Raw genomic sequence first — 21,432 nt, forward strand, 5'->3', positions numbered from 1 at the left:
CCGGGAAAAGCGACGGGGAAGACGGAGGGTAAAGCAGCCCGCGGCGCTGCTGTGCCATAACGCGCTGCCAGGAGGACGCCGGGGCAGCGTGGGTGACAAGTGTCCCCTCCTGAGGGTCCCCCCGGGGCCAACCCTCCTCCACGGAGGGGGGGCAGAGGCAGAAAGGCAGGCCCAGGGACTAAAGGTTTCCTTTAGCTTCGAAAAAAATCTGGGACCCAAGGTTAAAAATCTCACTGGAACAGGATTTCAGGACAAAAAACAAACAAACAAACAAAAAAAAGAAGCAACGACTCCCTTCGTTTGCTGACGGACTTTATTGGCGTTAATTGAGCACATTCCCAGCAGGCAGGCAGGCGGCGGCCGAAATCACTTCGTTTTCCTCTCCAGGGCCAGGCTATCGTGGAGCTTGGACACCTCGGGCTCGTAGGCCTCCATGACCAACGTCCCGTTGTCGTCGAAGAATTTCGCCACGGATTTGGTGAACTCGGCTTCCCTCTGCTGTTTGGTTCTGCCGCTGATGAAGGTCAGCTTCAGCGTGTACTTGTCATCAAACCTGCGGGGGGGACGGGGGGTCAGAGCAGAGTTTAAGCCCGGCTCAGCTGAGACACCAAGAAAAAAAAAAAAAAAAAAGACGAGGAACCCCCGTCTTGGCCCCCAGGAGCGGGGGGTACCACCCACGGCACCCCACATCGAACAGCTACACCCCACAGGCGTTCATTATAACTCCCCTAAAGATTTTTATACCCTTCCTGATCGCTCCCTCCCTCCCTTTAAAGAGAAGCTCGTGGCGAATAACGCTTGGCACCGCTCCCACTTCTCGACAGGGACATGGGCTTTGAGACCTTCGTAGGGATAAAAATAAAGGGAAATATTTAGGGGGGGATCCTACGGCTGGAAACGGGGCGCAGGAGGCGGGCGAGCCCGTCACTTCCAAGCGATAACATCCCACGGGGAATATCAACCACGAGCCGCCCGGGCAGCCGCGAAGATCACGGCGCGGGAGCGGGTCCTCCGCGGAAAGCTCGCATCCCCGGTGCAGGCACGCCAATATCGCGGAGGCACCGATACTTTCCCGCCAGTTTTGGTTGGGAATTAGCCAAAACGCAGCTTTTTCCACCCCAAGGAGCTCGCTAAGCCCGGGCGAAGGGTACCGTTTGAGACTGGAGGAGAGCTGCCAAACGTCGTCGGGGTCCATCCCCGCGGGGTCTTTTCTGTGAGCTACGAGGAAAATACTCTTTTCTTTGTACGAGGTGTAGATGGTCAGGATGCCCATCATCACAAAATAGGTGCGGGGAAAAAACGTTAAGGAAACGGGAGAAGTCGCAACGAGAAGCCAAAACGAAGAGAAATCGCTTGGATCCCCTCACGGATCCAAGCCTCTGGTGACGTCACCCTTCCAAGCAGGACGCTCGGCGGGAGGTCAGCGCGAGAAATTAATTTCAATAATAATTGCGGCCCTTAAATCTTCGCCGTGGCACAAGCCGACACCTGGAAGCGGCGGGAAAAGCGGCGCCTCCCCCCGCGCCCTCCCTGAAAGGGGTTTCTCCGGCCGCAGAAAACGTGAAACCACGAAGCGAAGCGGGAAATCGCAACGACTTTCAACGCTTTTTGCCACATTTTCGGAGCCCCCTCTGCCGGGAGGCGGTGGGGCACCGCCGCGACCCACCGACCGAATCACCGCGGGGCCCTCCCCAGCGCAGCCGGAGCGATGCACCGAACTCCCTCGGTTTTAGGATTAAATCGTCCCCAAGCGCCGCGAGGGGAACGGGCCCAACGCCGAGGACTCGCCCCCCGGTCCCAGGCCAAGCAGTTAAGTTTCCGGGCCACCAGTTCATGCTGGTGCCACCAAAACCGCCCTCAAGATCAGGCCCGTGGGCGGCTCCGCTCGCCCGTCATGCGCGTGAGTGGGGGAAAACCTCCACGATCACCGGAGGAGCCGCAGGGGGCCCAGGGTGACGCCGCCCCTCTCGGCCCAAACCCCGGCTGGAAAAGTTAAGGGTTGATTCCGGCAGAGGCGACACCGAAACATTCCGCCCCCGCTCCTCAGCGCGGCGCCTGCTCCTCTCGGGGGGGAGGCGCTGGCGGGAGCCGCCTCTGTTTTACCCATCGCTCTTGGAACCTGCCCTGTCGTATTTGGGAAGAGCAGGATCTCTCTGTAACCAACCCCCCCCCCCCCAACCACAAAACAACCCCCCGAAGCTTCCAAGGGCTGAGCTTCGGTTTGGGATTAGCCTGGAGAGCGGATCCGCCGCCCCGGGGAAGCTGCTGAGTCGCTGTTGGGGCTCCCGCGGCGCTGCGGGGGAAGGCTGGGCCCTCAGATCACCCCAATTTCGGGGTGTTTACACCCAGCCAGGCAGGAACTTGGCCATCATGTGAAAACCGCGTGATTATCAGCTGATCTCCGCACCACGGGCAGCAAAATTCCCCTAGGCCTGAAAGCGGGAATACAGAGAAAGGTTTTCTTGGGCACTTTATGGGGAAAATAACCCCCTTTTTGGTACAAACGAGGCAACACCCGTAAAGGATATGATACCACACAAAAGGCAAGGACAGGTTTGGATTCGGGAAAAGGGTGCAGGTAATCCCAAATCAAAGCTACGATGGCGAAGAGACAAGAGATTGTGCAGATGACGAGGCGGCCGTCGATCAAACGGAAGTTTTCGACGTACTTGTACTTCTCCAGGAGAACCTGCGGGGGGAAAAACACGCAGCCGAGGTTATTTGGTGCCTTTTCATCAGTTTGGTGAGGCGCTTCTGGGAAGGATTTAGGTAAAACGATCCTGGTTGTGCGGGTAAACGGAGCAGAAACGTTACGTCCCCGGCGGGCGCGGCGGTAGTCGCTGGTACTCCAAGGACAATCCCTGCTTCAGCCACGGGAATTCCAAGAGATGCTACAGGACCAGCGGGGATACGGGTCTGCGGGGCAAGGGTTTGGCAGCGGGGGGGGTTACAGGGGGGGCTACTGTGAGAAGCTGCTAGAAGTTTCCCCCATGTCAGACACAGCCAACGCCAGCCGGCTTTGAGACGGGCCCGCCGCTGGCCAAGGCCGAGCCCATCAGCGACGGTGGTTTCGCCTCTGGGATAACGGGGTTAAGAAAGGGAAAACGTGATTGTGCAGCAGGAATTGCAGCGAGAGGAGTGAGAACAGGGGAGAGAAACCTCCTGCAGACACCCAGGGCAGGGCAGGAGGAGGGGCAGGAGGTGCTCCAGGCGCCTGAGCAGCGATTCCCCTGCGGCCTGTGGGGAAGACCCCGGTGAGGCAGGCTGTGCCCCTGCAGCCCGTGGGCGGGGGAGCAGAGGACTGCCTGCACCCCGGGGAGGACCCCACGCCGGAGGAGGTGGGTGCCTGAAGGAGGCTGTGACCCCGGGGGAAGCCTGCACCGGAGCAGGCTCCTGGCAGGACCTGTGGCCCGTGGGGAGAGAGCAGCCCCCGCTGGAGCAGGTTTGCTGCTGGGGACCCCGTGAGGGGGCTCACGCTGGAGCCGTCGGTTCCCGAAGGACGGCACCCCATGGAGGAGACCCACGCTGGAGCAGTTCATGGAGAACTGAACCCGTGGGAAGACTCACGCTGGAGAAGTCATGGAGGACTGTCTCCTGTGGGGGGGACCCCACATTGGGGCAGGGGAAGCGTGTGAGGAGTCCTCCCCCTGAGGAGGAAGGAGCGGCAGAAAACAACAGTGATGAGCTGACCCCAACCCCCATTCCCTGTTCCCCCTGCACTGCTCGGGGGGAGGAGGGAGAGAAATGGGGATCAAAGTTAAGCCCGGGAAAGAAGGGAGGGGTGGGGGGAAGGGGGTTTAAGATTTGGGTTTATTTCTCATTCCTCCTCTCTGAGTTAATTGGTAACAAATCACATTTTCCTGAAGTCGAGTCTGTTTTGCCCGTGACGGTCGATGCCGAGTGATCTCCCTGTCCTCATCTCAACCCCACAAACCCGTTATTTTATTTTCCTCTCCCCTGTCCAGTTGAGGAGGGGGAGCGATAGAGCAGCTTTGGTGGGCACCTGGCATTTTGGCCAGGGTCAACCCACCACATACTCCAAGGACAATCCCTGCTTTCCCCACAGGAATCCCAAGAGATGCTACAGGACCAGCGGGGATACGGGCACTTCACCATCAAACCCCAAAAAGTTTAGAGAGTTTGTAGAAACCCGAGAAAACGGAGCGTTTCTCCCGAGGGAGAACTCGGCAGCCGCAGAACGTACCTTTTTGGCAGAATCATCCAAAGAATTTTTCACCGCTGAACCGTCCCACTTGTCAATTTTTACCGGCTTGTCGTCGATCTTCCACTGCAACGGAAACCAAAGGGGGTTCAGGGAGGGTGGCAGGGGGCAGCCTTTCGCTGGGACACGCTCGGGCCTCTCGTGAGCACAAAGACGGGAGGAAAAACACCCGCCTGTTCGGGAAAACCTGCCCGGAGCCGGAGGGAATCCTGCCGCACAGCGGTACCGCACCAACAGCCCCCTCAGCACCCACGTACCCCTCCCCCTCGCAGGTTTAAGCTAAGATACCTTGTCACGGGGACCAAAGGTATTTGGTGAAGCGACGTTTTACATCAGTTTTACCCGAATTTCGATTCTGCCTTTGCTGCCACCCACAGAAAGGGGCAGTTCCGATCAATTCTCGCCTTCGAAGGTGCCGGCGCTTTTCAGCCCGGCTGTTACAGACTCTGTGGGGGTTGAGGAGAGGAGGAAAATCCCAGGAGACCCTGAACAAGGCAGGTACAAAGGGAGACTCTAAAGGCACAACAAGAAATGACGTTTCGGTCAGCCCACCCTCCAGACCGAACCCCAAAGGCTCCGTCGCTCTCCTAGATTCAGATTTTCCTCGGGGTCCTTCGTCAACAGCGAACCTCAGCTTTTCAAAGCGGGGATTTTCCCTCCTCTTTTTCGGGGACGCTACTCCTCTTAGCCACAGGCGGACCCATGGGCTTGAGCCCTGCGTATTTTGAAGTCTGAGCTGGGATTTTAGCTGCTGTTCGAAGCAATCCTCAGCTTCGCTCGTGTTCTTTCCCACTTCTGCAGCTCTCAAGCTGAATTTACGAACTACCGGTCAGAGGAGCTCACTTCCTTCCCTGGAGGAACGAAACCATTTGAAAATAAGGTGTAAAACCTGATCTACCCCCGCCTACGCTCGCACAGGGAAAAGCCTGATGACCCTCAGGCTCTGCAGGTACGAATAATCAGCAAACGAATAATCAGCAAACGAATAATCAGCAAACGAATAATCAGCAAACGAATAATCAGCAAACATCACCATGTGGGCACATGCAGGACAAAAACACCCAGGAGGATTTAAAAGTCAGGGACAAAAAGGTGTTTGGGGCAAGGAGGGATGGATCTGGGGATGTTCCGGCCCTCACAGCATCTCCACGTGCCTTGGGGGGAAAAGCCCCAGTGACCCTGTCCCCGAGGAGCTCACAGTCACGGAGCTCTCGCGCTGCTGTGACAGAATATTTTAGGAGGCACCAGCTACTCGTGCTACCGAGCTGTTCCCGTAGGGCGCAGAGAAGTCCCCTTCTCCCAAAGCCAACAATAGCGACGAGCAGGACACGGGCGAGACGCTGGACTCGCTGCTGGATACGCCGACAACCGGACCCGGCAGCCAGACGCGGCGGTGGGGCAATATTCCCTCCTTGGTTCTACTCCAGCCTTGCCCGAGGGAAGGGCCATTCGGGCTCCAGAGTTTCATTTTGTTATTAATAAAACTCCATGAAAAGGTTCCGTTTTTACAGCTGGTCAACCCTTCCCCCTGCTGTTCTTTCCCCAAATACTAAAGAACAAAAATGAAGACGTTTTTAACACCCCAAGGGCCACTTGAAGACTTTCTTCAGGCCAGATCTCCCTTTAAGTACAGTTGTGATTGCTTTTCCCCCCCACAAAGCCACTAAAAGAATCATTCTGGAGAAGAAAAAAATTAGCAAATATTTCCCAGGTTAAAACAAGACAATCCTTAGTAGAAAATACGATGGTGTTCTCCAGCTTGTTCCTGAGCAAGAGTCCAGAGGCACTGGAGGAGGCAGCACTCGAGTGGTATTTGTGTGATGTGGTTTGTGATTAAATATTTGCTTTGCTTTTGGTAACAGCGCGGTTTACCTGGGGTGAAAGCACAGCGCATCTACCTCGCCGGCAACGCTCGCGTTTTTAACCAATCTTACCATGTTCTGGTTTTTCTCCCTAAAGCCCCAGAGGATGAAATCAAAGCTTATGTTAAAATTCCTTCTCCTCCCAAACAAAGCCAACGGCTCTCTGGGTGTATTTGAGGACAGGCGATTGGAAAACACCAAAGCTCAGGAGTCAAGAAATAAATGAAAATAAAGCCCCGGGCTTAAAACCCCCCCCAACCCCCTCCAAGATTTTAGAGCTGTTTTCTAGGCATCCTGGAAAGCAGCCCCAGAGGCACGGGATGGCCAACGCCTCCCTTGGGGAAGGGGTTTGCACCGCGGGGAGGAGCTGCAGGTAAAAACGAGCCGAGGCACCGCCGCAGTAACGCAAACCCGGGGAGCCCGTGACAGAGAGAGCGCTGGAGTCTCGCTCCTTGTCCCGCCTGACACGGGAACTGCCGGAGAACGTCGGTGACACTGAACCGACGCTGCTCTAGCGGAGAACCAGCGCTTTCAGGGGCAGATGGAAAGCCCACGTGACGTGGTTTTTTGAAATAAAGCTGTTACTGGGGGAAAAAAATACCTCATCTTCGAGGGTGTAAAGCAACGAGCTGCTCCACAGATCGCAGAACCGCTCAGGTTGGAAGAGACCCCCGAGATCACCGAGTCCAACCATCAGCCCTAGTACATCTACCCTAAACCACAGCACCAAGCACCCCATCTAAAGGACCTTTGTTGCAGAAAGCACCAGATTGAGGATTTTAGGGCACTGCTTGGAAGTCCCCTTACTGTTCCCATCTTGATTTGGGTATCAAGAATTCTAATTAGTGGATACTAGTAGGAGAAACTAATGATTATTTTGGGAAAATAAGTCTCAAATGGAACAAATGATCAAATAGAAAATAAAATCTGCGCTGCTGATGCTGCTAGCACGCCTCTGTAAAATTCCAGCCCTAAGTTATTCATTAACCAACGATCTCTTAGTGGTTAGAAACAAGGACAATGTGTTGCAGTCCCAGATGTCCGCTCGACAGGATTTATGATGGTACCCACTGTGTGTAATCTTTGAATCGTGACCAAAGCAGGTACGAGCCAAGAGCCTGCGAGCCAAGGACGTGTTCCTTGACCAAACACAGCCAATTCGAGGAGTGGTCGAGACCTCCCGCTCACAGCCCACCTACCCAAATTACACCCCCTACTCACAAGGGACCAACAGAAGACGACGACAGAGGCTGCGCGCTGATTTGCATCAGAAGCGAGAAGAGAAGAACCAACCATCGAGAGGATGATCATGAATATGCATCGTCTAGACTGAATATGTGTGGATTTAATGTATAAATATCTGTTGATGGCAACGTGCAGGGGACATCTTGGGGAAGGACCCCACGTCCCCGGTGCGCACCGTTAATAAAGGACGTCTCTGCCGAGCTGACTGGGTGGGTGGGGAGGAGTTTTTCTGACCCCTGCAGGTTGGCAACACCTTTAACAAGATCTTCAGCTCTTGTTCAGGCTTCCCCGTGACCGAGGCTGTTCTGCTTCAGGACAGTAAGAGCTGGATAATCCCAGGGTGGTTCGTGTCGGGAGGGACCTGGTAACGGGGACACGCGGGCGGTTTGGGACCTCGGCCCTCCCTTTGACCTTGGTCGTGGTGTTCCCACCAGGGTACCTCTCCTACCACGGCGCAGCACCCCAGCTTCCCTGAATTCTTCCAGGCTGAGCGGCGGGACCATCAAGAACCAGGGAGGGACTGGGACGCTGCGCTGGTCCCCGCTTCGTGCCAGCGCTGGGGAAGAGGAGCAGGAGGAGGCGCTCCAAGGGAACGATCCACATCCACGCTCCCTCCGTGACCAGATGTGCACAGAAACGTACGCGCATCTGCCCGCATCAGCGAGCAAACCCTCTGCCTGATGGTCAGCCCCACATTCGGCTTCCAAGAGAGTCCTGGCACAGGCTGTCCGGAGAGGTGGTGGAGTCTCCTTCTCTGGAGACATCCAAAACCCGCCTGGGTGCGTTCCTGGGTGACCTGCTCTGGCAGGGGGGTAGGACTAGATGGTCCCTCGAGGTCCCTTCCAACCCCTGCCATTCTGTGAGAGCCAGAGATTGGGCCTCTAGCCCCACCAACCCACCCTCAAACAGAGGGGGAAAGCCTTTGCCCCCTCTGGGGTCTGCAGACCAGTCAACTCCCCTGAAGCTCCTCTCTTTCCATCCTCATCGCCACGAACGGAGCCCGGCAGATGCAAACCTCTCTGCTCCTCCAGCTCGTGGATGGTGTTGTTCCATCAGTGTCCTGGTTTGGGCTAAATCAGAACTCATTCTGTTTTAGTGCTTTAACTTTTCAGTTAAGTCTCCTCTAACTAACGGCACTGTCTGAACCAGCAGCCTGTTTTTCCAGACAGTGACTGCTCCCAGCAGTGCTAAGGCCTGGTGTTTATAGCTCGTACCAAGGGATGGGCTGCAGAGAGGCCCTGCCTGGGACTTGTTCTTATGGCGACCAAGGTCACTGCTGAGTCTTGTGCTCCATGTTGGGGTGCGGGAGGGAAAAGGGTCGCACCTACAGGGAGGAGCGAACTGGACAGGTGACCCAAACCTGACCCACAGAGTGTTCCATCCCATAGACGTCATATTCAGGGTAAAGCTGAGAGATCACGAGGGTCTCGCCCTCTTCGTCTCTTCCTCTCTTCTTCGATGGCCGACATCTGAGGAGGACTGATCCGTGCATCCCTGAATCCAGGGCCTGAGCCCAGCTCCTGCCTCCCGTCCCTGTCTGCTGCCCAGTCCAGCCTGGGACCGCCCCAGTGCCAGCCCTGCAGCATGGGGGGGACGGGTCGTCATCGGGGTGGGGGCAGTTGGGTTCGGTATTGGGGCTGTATCTATTTGTACATATTGTAGAGATTTCATTATTCCCTTATTCTTATTCTTGTCTTTTCTTTTATTGTTACTGTTCCATTAAAGCTGTTTCAGTTTCTTTTCCAAACCATAAAGTCTCTCTCCCTTGTTCTCTCTCCTTTTCCCTTTTGGGAGGGCAGAGGGGTTCATAGAGAGCATCTGTCACTCGTTAGTGGCCGGCCCAGCCTCAAACCGTGACAATCAGTGACTCATTTTGAGCACTTTGGGTGCCAGCTCCGAAGGCTTCAAAAGAAAAGCTCAAATTTTGGTTCCAGCCTGACGGAGGAAAAAAAAAGCCAACCAGTTCAAGACGGTCTTTTTGTTTGGATGCGGTTTTGACTCCTCTGCTTTAAAACACCAAGTGGAAGGTTATCACACTTGTCCTGGCCACATCCTACGCCAGGGATGGGAAGCAAACGTGGTGTTCTACCGCCGGGCACAGCTAGGAAGTCAATTTGAAAGTGCCCCCGAGTCAGGACACTGCTTCAGAGCAAAGGCTGAAACGTAGCCAGCGCTTACCTTGCTTAAAAACGAGCCATAAAATCCAAAATGCAGCTTCACAAAAGCCCCAATCTCACACTAGAAGCACCCAAGAGCCCCGGCTGCTGAGACTCGAGCAAAGGTGCTGCCCGGCAGCGGGCGCCGGGGGTGATCAAGCCACCACCTTCCCTCCAACCCCTTCCCAAAGCTCGCTCGGCAGCGGGAGGGACGGAAAGATCCTGCAGGAGAAACATCAAGGTGTTCCCACGGCAGAAAGACACGGCACAGACTTCGCTTTCTTTGCCCCCTGCCTTATTCCTTGCGCTGCTGCTCTCAGCCCCATTGACATCACGCCCAGTTTTGGCCAGCGACACCTTCTGGGCAGCTCGTTTGTCTCTTCAGATATTGCTCTGGAGGTTGCAGCGCGCTCTGGGTGTTACAAGTGTAAACCATCAAGTTGTACAGTCAAAAAGATCTGTGCTACACCAGCGGCGATGATATAAACTCTGCAATGGGAACAAAATTTCTGCAGCTAATCTGCGTTTTCTCTGACAAGGATGAAATGAAAGTAACCTCCGCTTCCCAAACCCTCAAATCACCAGCTCCTCCCCAAACCCTCAAATCACCAGCTCCTCCCCAAACCCTAAAATCACCAGCTCTCCCCAAAATCTAAACTCACCAGCTCCTCCCCAAACCCTAAAATCACCAGCTCTCCCCAAAATCTAAACTCACCAGCTCCTCCCCAAACCCTAAAAATCACCAACTCTTCCCCAAAACCTCAAATCACCAGCTCTCCCCAAAACCTCAAATCACCAGCTCTCCCCAAAATCTAAAATCACCAGCTCCTCCCCAAACCCTAAAATCACCAGCTCTCCCCAAAACCCTAAAATCACCAGCTCTCCCCAAACCCTCAAATCACCAACTCTTCAAACTGGGGGAGGCTGGAAGAGCCTCAGCCGCCGATGCCCGTCGCCTCCCGCCAGGCCCCCAGCATCGCCGCCGCCCATCGCCTTGCCCCGCAGGTCGGGCTGCAGCCCACGGGGCAGCGAGTCCCCAACCGCAGGTCTCCGCCCTCCCGAAATTCCAAACTAAGGGCGAGATCGCGCGCCACCAGCCCGGCACGAGCAGGATCCGCGAGTGCCGGAGCCCGGCGACACCTCGCTGCGCGTCAGGACCCTCCTCTTCCTCTCGAGGAAGAGTTGTAGCCAACTCCTGCGAGTCAGCTTGGCGCTTCTCAGCTCCGACTCGCTCGGCCTCTGCCTTGCAGGAAGGAATTCTGGCCCCCAGTCTCCCCAAAATACCAGCGCTGCCCAACTGCACTCAGAGGCAACGTCCCGCGGGCCCAGAGAGCTCCTTCTGGGGGACAGTCGGTATTTAGGAGGTGGTTTCAGTCCTGGAGCTTGCAGAACCTTTGAAGGTTTTGCTCCAGCAGCAGCCGAGCGTGGTTAATACCTTGGTGTTGTGCTAAAGAGGTGAAAGCTCGGGGGGGTCTGAGGGGAGGGCAGCCCCGGCTGCACCCCGTTTTGGAGCGAGGGAGTGTGCGCTTTTGGGTGGTCCTGGTGAAACCAGGAGCTACCAGGGTATCACAAACACTGGGAGGACACGAGAAGGACAAAACCTGGGATAGTTAAAACACAAGTTTCCTGAAAATGATACAGTTAAAACACAAATCACTAAACTCACTCGGCTTTAGGGCACTAATGAAGCCCAAAAACATGCTAGGCAAGCAACCCATCCTAATGTTATAATCAAGTTTGGATTTTGAATAGATAATTACTTTTCCTTGATAACTAATTGCTTTTCATGAAGGACTTAATCGCTTTAAGGAATAACTCACGCTCTGTATTAATGCAATCAGTTTACATTACAGTAAGAAATACCCCAAACCTCACCGATGCTCAGAGACAGCAGCTGCTGCCCTTACGGAGAAGCTCAAAGCTAAAGCTGCTGCTCATGGTGAAATTGTCCAGAACACAGAACAGGGAGACAGGGACAGGGAGGGAAAGTGCCCGTTCTTGGTGTGTCATCTTATGGGGTGAAATCAGAGAAACTAAGGAATGTTAAGGTGAAGACCCTCACCTCCTCCCCGTCCTGATTTGTACATCAGAGATCTTGATCAGTAAAATAACCAACGATTATATTAGTATAGGAATATTAATAAAGTCATATGATAGGATGGACCAGTCATTATAAATGTCAAAATTAACAGCGGGCATAACAGGCAGGCTGATGTTAAAATAGGTTAAAGATCATAACTTTGCAGAAAAAGGATATAAAACGCTGAATTTTTTGATGTAACTCTGAAGCACATAAGGTGGAGCCGTCCCCTGCGCTGCCCAGCGCTGCGATAGAGCAGTGTCGGCTCCTCTGCAGCCGTGCAGGTACGTCTGTCGGGACGGCGACCCTCCGTCAGCACTCAGACTTTAAAGCCTCGCTGGCAACACGTCATTTTTCTGTTTGGCAAATACTTGAGAAAATAACGGATCCAAGAGCCCAATTCCCCAGAGGACAGCTCAGCGACATACACACCGGCTCGCAGAATTGTCATTTAAGTGATCCAGAGGGAGGAAAGGAAGGCACACAGATCAGCACGGGGACAGAGGGAAGGAGAGAACGTCATCAAGCGGGGGTACGTACTTCAGGCAGAAGCCCTGCTGAAAGCACTCGCTGCTTTCTCACCAAAGGATTCAGCTCCTGCGCCACGAGCAGGAGGCACTTCCCTCACCACCAACTCCTCCTCTTTCTGACTAACTACCCCTCAGCGTCCCCGGAAGGCGGCAGGAGGGGCAGAACCGCCTCGAGAGCACGAGGCTTTCCGGAGTCCTTGAGGTTTAACCACAAAGCGCCGGCGTTCCACAACCGAAAGCCGAGGGGCTGCTGGCCAGAAACGCGCCACGAGCGCGCCCGGAACGCGTTCGCTCAACGCCTTTATCTGCTGCTCTAAAGAAAAAAAACCCCACCAAATCCTTCGGGATAGTGAGGGCAATTCAACCTCAAGCAGATGCAAGGGAACTATCCTCTGTAGAAGTTATCGATATCCATATATCGCTGAAAATCAAAGCGTTTTCATCGCGGTCATTCGTATTTTGAAGTTCGGGGCAGCCCATCACTCCGAACACACCCTTCTGCAGCCTGAGAGCCAGACACAACCGCTCCCGCTTTCTGGTGGGAAAGCGTGCCTCCAGGTGCGGCTTCAGCCCCCCCGAACACCGCGAAGGGCTGCGACGCAAACCCTTGACCGCTTCAAACCGAGCCGAGACCAAAGCCGCTCTCCAAACCAGCTCCTTTAGACGAGCCCGGGTTTCTCAGCGGGCTCTGCTCCACCCGCCATCTCGGCCGTGCCCAGCGCTACTCTCCTGGCAAAACACCCACCGGGAGGAGCGCAGCGGGACCGCCGGCCGGGCTGCTGGTGCTGACGGAGGGTCGCCGTCACGACAGACGTACCTGCACGGCTGCAGAGGAGCCGGCACTGCTGTACCGCAGCGCTGGGCAGCGCGGGGGACGGCTCCTCCTGACGGGCTTCAGAGTTACATCGAAACCTCAGCATTTTTATATCCTTTGTCTGCAAAGTCGTGATCTTTAACCTATTTTAACATCAGCCTGCATGTTATGCCCGCTATTAATTTACAATGATTGGTCCATCCTATTAACTAACCATGACTATTCCTATACTAATACAATCACTGGTTATCTTACTGATCAAGATCTCTGATATACAAATCAGGACGGGGAGGAGGTGAGGGTCTTCACCTTAACATTCCTTAGTTTCTCTGATTTCACCCCATAAGATGACACACCAAGAACGGGCACTTTCCCTCCCTGTTCTGTGTTCTGGACAATTGCACCATGAGCAGCAGCTTTAGCATTGAGCTTCTCCGTAAGGGGCAGCAGCTGCTGTTTCTGAGCATCGGTGAGGTTTTGGGGTATTTCTTACTGTAATGTAAACTGATTGCATTAATACAGAGCGTGAGTTATTCCTTAAAGCGATTAAGTCCTTCAGTAAAAGCAGTCAGTTATCAATGAAAAGTAATCCTCTATTCAAAACCCAACCTGATGATGACACGGTCAGGACGGCTGGGCTAACACCAGCCACGCTGGCAGCCGAAGAAAAGAAGAAGCAGCCGCGCAGGCGGCGGCTGCTGCCGCTTTCGCGGCCGAACGCGCTCGCCCGCTGCCCGCGGGACGCTTCCTCCCTCCCCACGGCCCTCCACCGTTTCCTGCCCGGCTCCTACAAGGAGGCGGCACCGGGAGGCCGCACCGGGCCGCGCTGCTGCCGGCCGGGGGAGCCCCCGACAGCCCCCCCGGCTGAGGCGGGGGTGGGCGGCGGCCGCTGAGGCCCGAGCTCCCGGTGGCTGCGGCTCGGCCCAGCGCCGGGCCGGCTCCGGGGACACCGCTGAGGCGGCGGGGGGGGGGGGGGGGGGGGGGGGGGGGGGAGGCGGCGGCGGCGGCGGCGCCGCCGGGAAGGAGAGCCCCGGGAGGGCCGGTCGGTACCTTGTCGAGCAGCCCGCTCCTGCTGCCGGCCGGGGGAGCCCCCGACAGCCCCCCGGCTGAGGCGGGGGTGGGCGGCGGCCGCTGAGGCCCGAGCTCCCGGTGGCTGCGGCTCGGCCCAGCGCCGGGCCGGCTCCGGGGACACCGCTGAGGCGGCGGGGGGGGGGGGGGGGGGGGGGGGGGGGAGGCGGCGGCGGCGGCGGCGCCGCCGGGAAGGAGAGCCCCGGGAGGGCCGGTCGGTACCTTGTCGAGCAGCCCGCTCCTGCCGCCTTTGGCCGCCATCTTCTCACCGCCCTCCGCCTCCGCCCTCGCCGCGCGACCTGGTCGCTCCTGATTGGCCGCGCGCGGGGGCCGACGGGAGCGGGAGGGCGGGCAAGCCGCCTCACCCCGCCCCTCCCGCCGCGTTGCGCGCTGGGAAGTGTAGTTCCGCTCCCCCCCCGCGCCCGCGTTCCCCGTTGCTATGGCGGCGGCGGCGGTGCAGGGCCCGCTCGGGGTGCGGGGCCCGCTCGGGGTGCGGCGACGGGCGCGAGGCGGGGGCGGCCTCCGGGGTGAGGGCGGGCAGCGCTGCCGGGGTCTGGGGTCTGGGGAGGGTGAGGGCGGGAGGGAGGAGAGGCGTGCGGGGCCTCTCTGGGCTGTGGAGGACCGTGAACTCTATGGTCGTGGGGGGGGTGGGGGGTGGGGTGGGGTCGGGGATTTGGGGGTGTCCGTGGTGTCGGGGAGGGGGTGGTGTATGTGTGTGCGGGGGGGGGGTGGGTGGGTGTATGTAGGGGGTGTGAGGGACGTGGGCTGTGCGCGCTGGGGTGAGTTTAGGGGGTGTCGTGAGGAGGGGGGACACGTTTGTGCGTGGGGTGTGCGTGTGTGCAGGTGTGGGGTGCGTAGAATCATAGGATCATAGGATCATTTGGGTTGGAAAAGACCTCTAAGATCATCAGGTCCCACCATTTCCCTCACACGACCAAGCCCACCACCAAACCGTGTCCCTGAGCACCACGTCTGTACGTCTTTTGAGCACCCCCAGGGATGGTGACTCCACCGCCGCCCTGGGCAGCCTGTTCCAATGTCTGACCACTCGTTCAGTAAAGAAATTTTCCCTAATATCCAACCTAAACCTCCCCTGGAGCAGCTTGAGGCCATTCCCTCTTGTCCCATCACTTGTTATTTGGGAGAAGAGACCGACCCCCACCTCACCGCAGCCTCCTCTCAGGCAGCTGTAGGGAGCGATCAGGTCTCCCCTCAGCCTCCTCTTCTCCAGGCTGAACACCCCCAGCTCCCTCAGCCTCTCCTCACAGACCTGTTCTCCAGACCCTTCCCCAGCTCCGTTCCCCTTCTCCGGACCCGCTCCAGCCCCTCCATGTCCTTCTTACACTGTGGCGCCCAAAACTGGACACAGGACCCACTGAGGGTGTTTATGGGCGTTGTGTGGTGGTGCCTGTCAGTGCACGAAGGCGTTTGCGGCTGTTGTGCGTGGGTGCGTGCCAGTGTGTGAGGGTGTTCGTGGGTAGCTGGGTGTGTGGGTGCGTGTTGGGGGGGAGGGTGTAGTTACGGGAGTATGTGCTGGATGTGTGGGTGCACCCAGTAGGCGTGGGGCTGTGGGAGTGGTGTGTGTGTGGGGGGGTGTTCGTACGTATGTGTGTGTACGTGCGGTGGTTGGTTGTGTCGATGCAGGGGAACGGGCACAGGGGGGTGTCAGGAGTGAGCAGGGGTGCGTGGGAGCGAAGCAGCACCCTGCCCGGCGGGTGCTGGCGTCGTGCCGTGGCAACGTTGCACCCAGCTGCCTTCCCGCTCGTGTCGGTGGGAGAGAGCTGCCCCAAACACCGGCACCGCAGTCCGACTGTGCCGTAGGATGTCAGAGTCGTGTCCAAGGGTGGAGACACCATCAGGTGGCACTGGGAGACTGTCCGCTGTGCAGCGCCTTTGAGGTTTATTTCCAAGGTTTGGGGAGTGGTGACCAGCGTGGTTCTTTTCCCGGAGTCTCCACAAGTGACAAGGGAAAAGAGGCAGGGGAGGGAGAACGAGGGGTGAAGCAGAAATCCTGTGAGTTGTCACCCACGCAGCCCGACTCACGCACACACTGGTGTCTTGAGCTGGAAAATAATGTGCGTCCTCCTGTCGCCTCATCTGCTTCGTTTTAGGAGGTGACGCTCCTCACAATTCCCTGACAGCATTCCTTTGCCTACAGGCTGACACTTCATTTGTGGCTAAGAAAAAAAAAGGCAAACTAATGTTAGAGCCAACGAGAATTTTAACCCGTTTATTTCTGTCCCACTCTCCCCAGGAACGCTGCAGCCAAGGTGGCTACGACAGGACTGTCCGAAATGGGTGATGGAAGCAACGATGCAGCTAACTGCTTCCCTGCCAGGAACGTTTTGTGTGCCAGCAAAGAAGGTGACACCTCTTTGAGTGCTGCTGTTGAAATGTCCCTGCAGAACAATGTCGTGGCCGTAGGGGCAGGTCCACCATCCACCCTGTTGTTGGGCGAGATAGAGGGTACGTCCAGCTGTGGTTTCTTGTGTCAACATCCCAGCCGAGAACACAGATAACGATAACAGAGCTTAAAAACAGTGCCCAGGTGTCCTGTTGGGCTAAACCAGAACTAATTCTGCTTCAGGGCTTTAACTTTTCAGTTCATTCCCCTCCAACTGACGGCCCTGTCTGAACCAGCAGCACGTGTCCCCAGCCAGGGACTGCTCCCAGCAGTGCCAACCCCTGAGGGTCACAGCCAGCCCCAAGGGATGGGCTGCAGAGAGGCCCTGCCTGGGACTGGTTCTTGGAGCCACCAAGGTCACTGCTGAGTCTTGTGCCCGTGTTGGGCTGCGGGAGGGAAAAGGGTCCCCAGCCCGAAAAAGGCCGCCCCTGCAGGGAGGAGCCAACCGGCCAGGGGACCCAAACCTGACCCACCGAGTGTTCCACCCCACGGACGGCACGATCAGTGCAAAGCTGAGGGGTCCCCAGGGTCAAGCTCTCTCCTTCGGTGGCGACACCTGAGGAGGGCTCTGTCTGTCCTTCTGTCGTCCATCCCGCCCCGTGCGTCCCTGAATCCAGGGCCTGAGCCCAGCTCCTGCCTCCCGTCCCTGTCTGCTGCCCAGTCCAGCCTGGGACTGCCCCAGTGCCAGCCCTGCAGCGTGGGGGGGACGGGTCGTCATCGGGGTGGGGGCAGTTGGGTTCGGTATTGGGGCTGTATCTATTTGTACATATTGTAGAGATTTCATTATTCCCTTATTCTTATTCTTGTCTTTTCTTTTATTGTTATTGTTCCATTAAAGCTGTTTTAGTTTCTGTTCCAAACCGTAAAGTCTCTCTCCCTTGTTCTCTCTCCTTTTCCCTTTTGGGAGGGCAGAGGGGTTCATAGAGAGCATCTGTCATTTGTCAGCGGCCAGCCCAGCCTCAACCCGTGACACCAGGAAGTCTTAAAATAATTTTAAACTTCATTAAAATGAAGAGGGCAGGAGGTCTGGGGCACGTGTTCAGTGATGGCTCCAGCAGCCATCTCTACATGCTGGCAGGAGGGAAGCTGCAGGCAATGTGGTTCTTCATCCACTGTTCCGAGCCAGAGCTTCTCCTTTTCCTCTGGGCTTTGGGAGTCACATCTGTGAAACGCTTAGAAATGGCTTCTAACACTTGAGAAGTGGTGGAGAGGTCTCCTCGGCTGGTCAGGGGTCTGGAGCACAGGACCTTCTAGGGGAGGCTGAGGGTGCTGGAGAGGTTGAGGGTGCTGAGCTTCTTTTTTTTATCTGTCCGAGAGAAGTCCAAGGGGAGATCTTGGCTTACGGCCACCTGAAGGACAGCTACAAACTCTTCACAGCGGCAGATGGTATAACCAAGCCAAGAATTTCACCTTGGGAGGTTTAGGGTGGACATTAGAAGGAACTTCTTCGCTGGGAAGGCGGTGCAGCTCTGGGCCAGATTACCCTGGGAGGTGGTGGAATCGCTAGACAAAGCCACGACTGATTGATCAAACGGTGCTGATGGTCCTGCTTTGGGTGGGAGCTTGGATTGGAGATCTCCAGAAAGCTCTTCCAGCCCACGTTTACATGTCTGCAACCTATGGCTCCATTAGCATCTATGAAGTACCACGTTTCTCCTCTTCCGTGGCTCTGGCTGCAGCTTTAACGTTCCTATCTTAAATTCATGGTCACTGAACATCTTCTGCTCCAGCACAGGGGATTGTAAAATGATGGATTTCAACTGCTGGGCTGGAACACCAGGCAGGGTGCAGCTACTTTGAGAAGGGCACACCTGGAGGGTTGCGTGCTCACCTTGCCATCTCCTCTGCCTTGTCGTGAGCGCTGGGTGCTGGCACACAGAGCTACCCCGAGGGCTTGGACTGGGAAGGGAGCCACCGGGAAGACACCGCAGCAGAGGAGAAAGCCCCCAGAGTCTGCCTCCATGGATGAAAAGAATCAAGACAAAATCCTAGACGAGGCATTTTTGGTGAGTGCAGGTGTCCTCCCCCCTTGCTGCAATCCGAGGAACCAGGTGCCCCCCTTACCTGGGGTCTGGCTTTGGGGCTCAGGTCCCAGGATGTGACATTCAGGATTACTCACACGGGTGGTGCAGAGCTAAGCCCTGGTGTTCCTTTAATTTTATTTTTTTTTTTCCCAGATGAAGCACCACCGTTTGAAGATCCCCTCTGACCTGTGCTCTGCGAACACCAGCAGCCAAAATCTGGCCTCTGTGAATATCAGAGACTCAAGAAGTATTAGGGAACTGCCTTAAAAGTTGAAAACTTTGCCATGTTAGCACATGAGTGTCCAGAGATCAGAGAAGACACACGTTAGAAGCAGGCATATTTCCTGCACAGGAAGGTGAACAGGCTTGAAGGATTTGTCCTACAAACTCTTGGATTGCGTCTTCATAACCAAATTAACTTGGTCTTCGTCGGCTGTAGACCCTTCCCCACTGACATCCCCTTGCAAGATGCTGTTCCTTGGGTTTAGGGAGGTTTATCTCACCTATGATAGGAGCTCGATTTCAGCTTGAGAAGTGGCTTTTGTTTGGGTTCGTGGCTAACTTCCACCGCCAAGAGAAAACGAGCTGAGGTGCCGGTAGGTATTTAGTGTCTTTTGGGGGTTCCCTGCTGGTGCTGTGAAGGGCAGACATGCTATATCATAGGGTGGCCGCGTTCGCTGGGTCACACGTGGGTACGAGACATGGCGCCGGAGCCCTGCGACACACGTAGGGGAGCCAGCTCAGCCGTGAGGGCACAGAGGAGGGGGCTTTGATTTGGGGCTTAACTAATCCAGGTCTTCTGGGTGTTGGTCACTGAGGCGGCTGTGCATGAAACACGTAGGGGTGCTCTCCATAGTCAAAGATAAAGACCTTCTTATGGGAAATTCTATGATTTAGGCGTTCTGAGAAAAGGAAGGATCCAGTTGTTTCCGTTCAGTTGAGGGCTGGAGTGGAATGATGGGGTTTTTTCCTGTATTTTTCAGGCTAAAGAAGACTATTTTGTGAAATTTGATTGCGTTGCTTTTGCAAATGCTGCTGAGAACCTGCTGACACTAGGTGAAGGACTGCATTACCAAAAAGAGATGCCGCTTTTCAACCTGGGGGAGCTTACGCTTGTCTGAACAAAGGTCTAGAGCTTTACAAAGAGGTTTAAGACGCAGCACTTCTTTGCAGAATTGCTCCCTTCGTGTTACCGAGCCGAAATCCTTGCGCTAATTCCCTTCACTGTAGTGGGAATTGTGTGCCACTGTGGTATCCTTTGCATTATTAGAAAACAAAGCTCTTTACAAAGAAAATCCCAATTTAATGTATAGAAGTGTGGAATAATGAAATGACTGGTCCCAAAGGCTCAGAAGCTTAACGGGAGAGCTGGGAGGTGAATCCAGTGTCATGGGCTCAGCTAATTTGAAGAAGAAAAAAAAGGAAATCTGTTTGTAACTAGTAAAATACATATGCTAAACGTGCCAGCAGTGGCTTCAAGCAATAATCCCATTTGGGGTGGGAGCAAACGCGTGAAAGCAAAGCAGATGTCTGGGGAGCAGCCTGGTGGGGCATCACGCTTCGCACGGACAACCCTCTAACTGAGCTGGCATTTTCTTCCAGACATGCCCACTGATGAAACCAGCTCTGTTGTTCTTGTTGGGTTTGGTCTGTTCCAGACCTAGATAAGACATGGCTTTTCTGTCACTGCTGTTCTTCCCTCCCTGCAGCACTTTCTTTTCTACCCTTGCAGAGTTGTTTTGGAAGTTTCCAGCACTGCAGGACCTGGAACTTTCCTTCAACGGACTTAAGAATCCTGACAATCCCCGCTGGAGACTTCCTACGTTTGGAAGTAAGACGAGGGGGCTCTGAGACCTTGGTCATCTCCTCCCAACTGCCGTGCCGAAGCCTACACGTCGCGTTGACGTACGTCCCTGCAGCGGGAGTTCTCTGAAACTGCAGGGCCCTTCTCTCCTCCTGCTCCCCTGTGACTTGAGGAAGCCCTTTCTGCTGTGTCCCTCAAATACCTTCACGCCTTGCTTCCTCCTGCAGAGCAACCCCTCACAGATCCCCAGTGCTCAGCCCCTTGCCAGAGGACTCCTTGTTTTCCCCTGGGGTGGGCCACCCCGTTTTGGCTCTAGGACCCTCTCCCTGCAGCGTGTCAGTCACCCCGGGCATCCCCCACCTCCCTGGTGCTGTGTGGTCCGTGACACAGCCCCAGCCTCCTCCGCGCTGTGCTCCACCGCTCTGCATCCCATCCTCCTCCTCTCCAGAGAGGCGTCTCCAGTTTCCTCAACTTACGGGCTGCCTTTCTAACACAGCAAAGGAGTCAGTTTGGGGTTTTTTCCTTAAAAAAGTGACAAAGTGGATCCTAAGAACAAGCAACTGTGCCTGGTATGATGGCTCTCGTTGTCCTCTCCCTCTGGGGTGGGTCTCTGCTAGAGAAAGCTCAGGCTCTGGCTCGGCCGTACTGACTTTATGTAGGTTTGCTCTCTTTGAGGAGGTGTCCTTGCCTGGGTTTCTCTGGTTTCTGATTGCTTCTGGATATAAAGTTTTGTCTTAAAAGTTTTCTTTCCTCTTGTCGTGTTCAAAGAACTGTTGGCGGCTCCGCTGTCAGCTCTGTATGCTCAGGCCCTGCCCTGCCTCCTGCCTGCAGGCTTTGGGAGGCCCCCACACCCATGAAATGTAGGAGAACATCTCCCACATTTCTCCCAGGCACTGTTGATAACCCGCTCAAGGGTTTCACTCAGTCAGTGGGCACACGCCCAGGTGATGGGAAACCAAATTCCCAAGGCTCATGAGGCTGGGGTTGGTCCTGTCCATCCCTGTCTGCCTCTGTGTGAGCAGCCCTGTCACTGGCATCGGCTACAAAAGGTTGGGACGGGACCCACCTAAACCCTCCTTCCTGCCACGCCACCGCAGATCTCAGCTTCGTCTGTGACCAGCGGCCAGGACCTTGTTTGCTGACGGCCTGCAGAAATCAGCCCTGGGAAGGCTGATTGAACGTGGATATTAAATTGATTTGGAAAGTGCTTTGAGCTCTTCCCA

General features: G+C 55.8%; 1 protein-coding gene across 1 annotated transcript; it reads right to left on the reverse strand.

The window, feature by feature from the left end:
• Window positions 1-317: 317 nt before the first annotated feature.
• SPCS2 (signal peptidase complex subunit 2) lies at window positions 318-14,238 on the reverse strand. Its single transcript, XM_086481610.1, has 5 exons — window positions 14,200-14,238; window positions 4,205-4,288; window positions 2,529-2,689; window positions 1,152-1,286; window positions 318-553 (listed from the first exon to the last, which is right to left on the reverse strand). Exons 1-5 carry the CDS (start codon window positions 14,236-14,238, stop codon window positions 367-369), a joined length of 606 nt encoding a protein of 201 aa, XP_086337736.1. The 3' UTR covers window positions 318-366.
• Window positions 14,239-21,432: the final 7,194 nt, after the last annotated feature.

This window comes from Leptosomus discolor, chromosome 1, assembly GCF_034619465.1.
Source record: "Leptosomus discolor isolate bLepDis1 chromosome 1, bLepDis1.hap2, whole genome shotgun sequence".
NCBI lineage: Eukaryota > Metazoa > Chordata > Aves > Leptosomiformes > Leptosomidae > Leptosomus > Leptosomus discolor.

What these genes read in the sequence shown, in the direction of transcription:
- SPCS2 (XM_086481610.1), bottom strand. Translation starts at nt 14,238, where the DNA reads ATGGCGGCCAAAGGCGGCAGGAGCGGGCTGCTCGACAAG. An exon ending in TGGATGATTCTGCCAAAAAG is followed by an intron (nt 2,690 to 4,204) that starts GTACGTTCTGCG and finishes TTCCCCCCGCAG; the next exon opens with GTTCTCCTGGAGAAGTACAA. An exon ending in CTCTCCTCCAGTCTCAAACG is followed by an intron (nt 554 to 1,151) that starts GTACCCTTCGCC and finishes TCCCCCCCGCAG; the next exon opens with GTTTGATGACAAGTACACGC.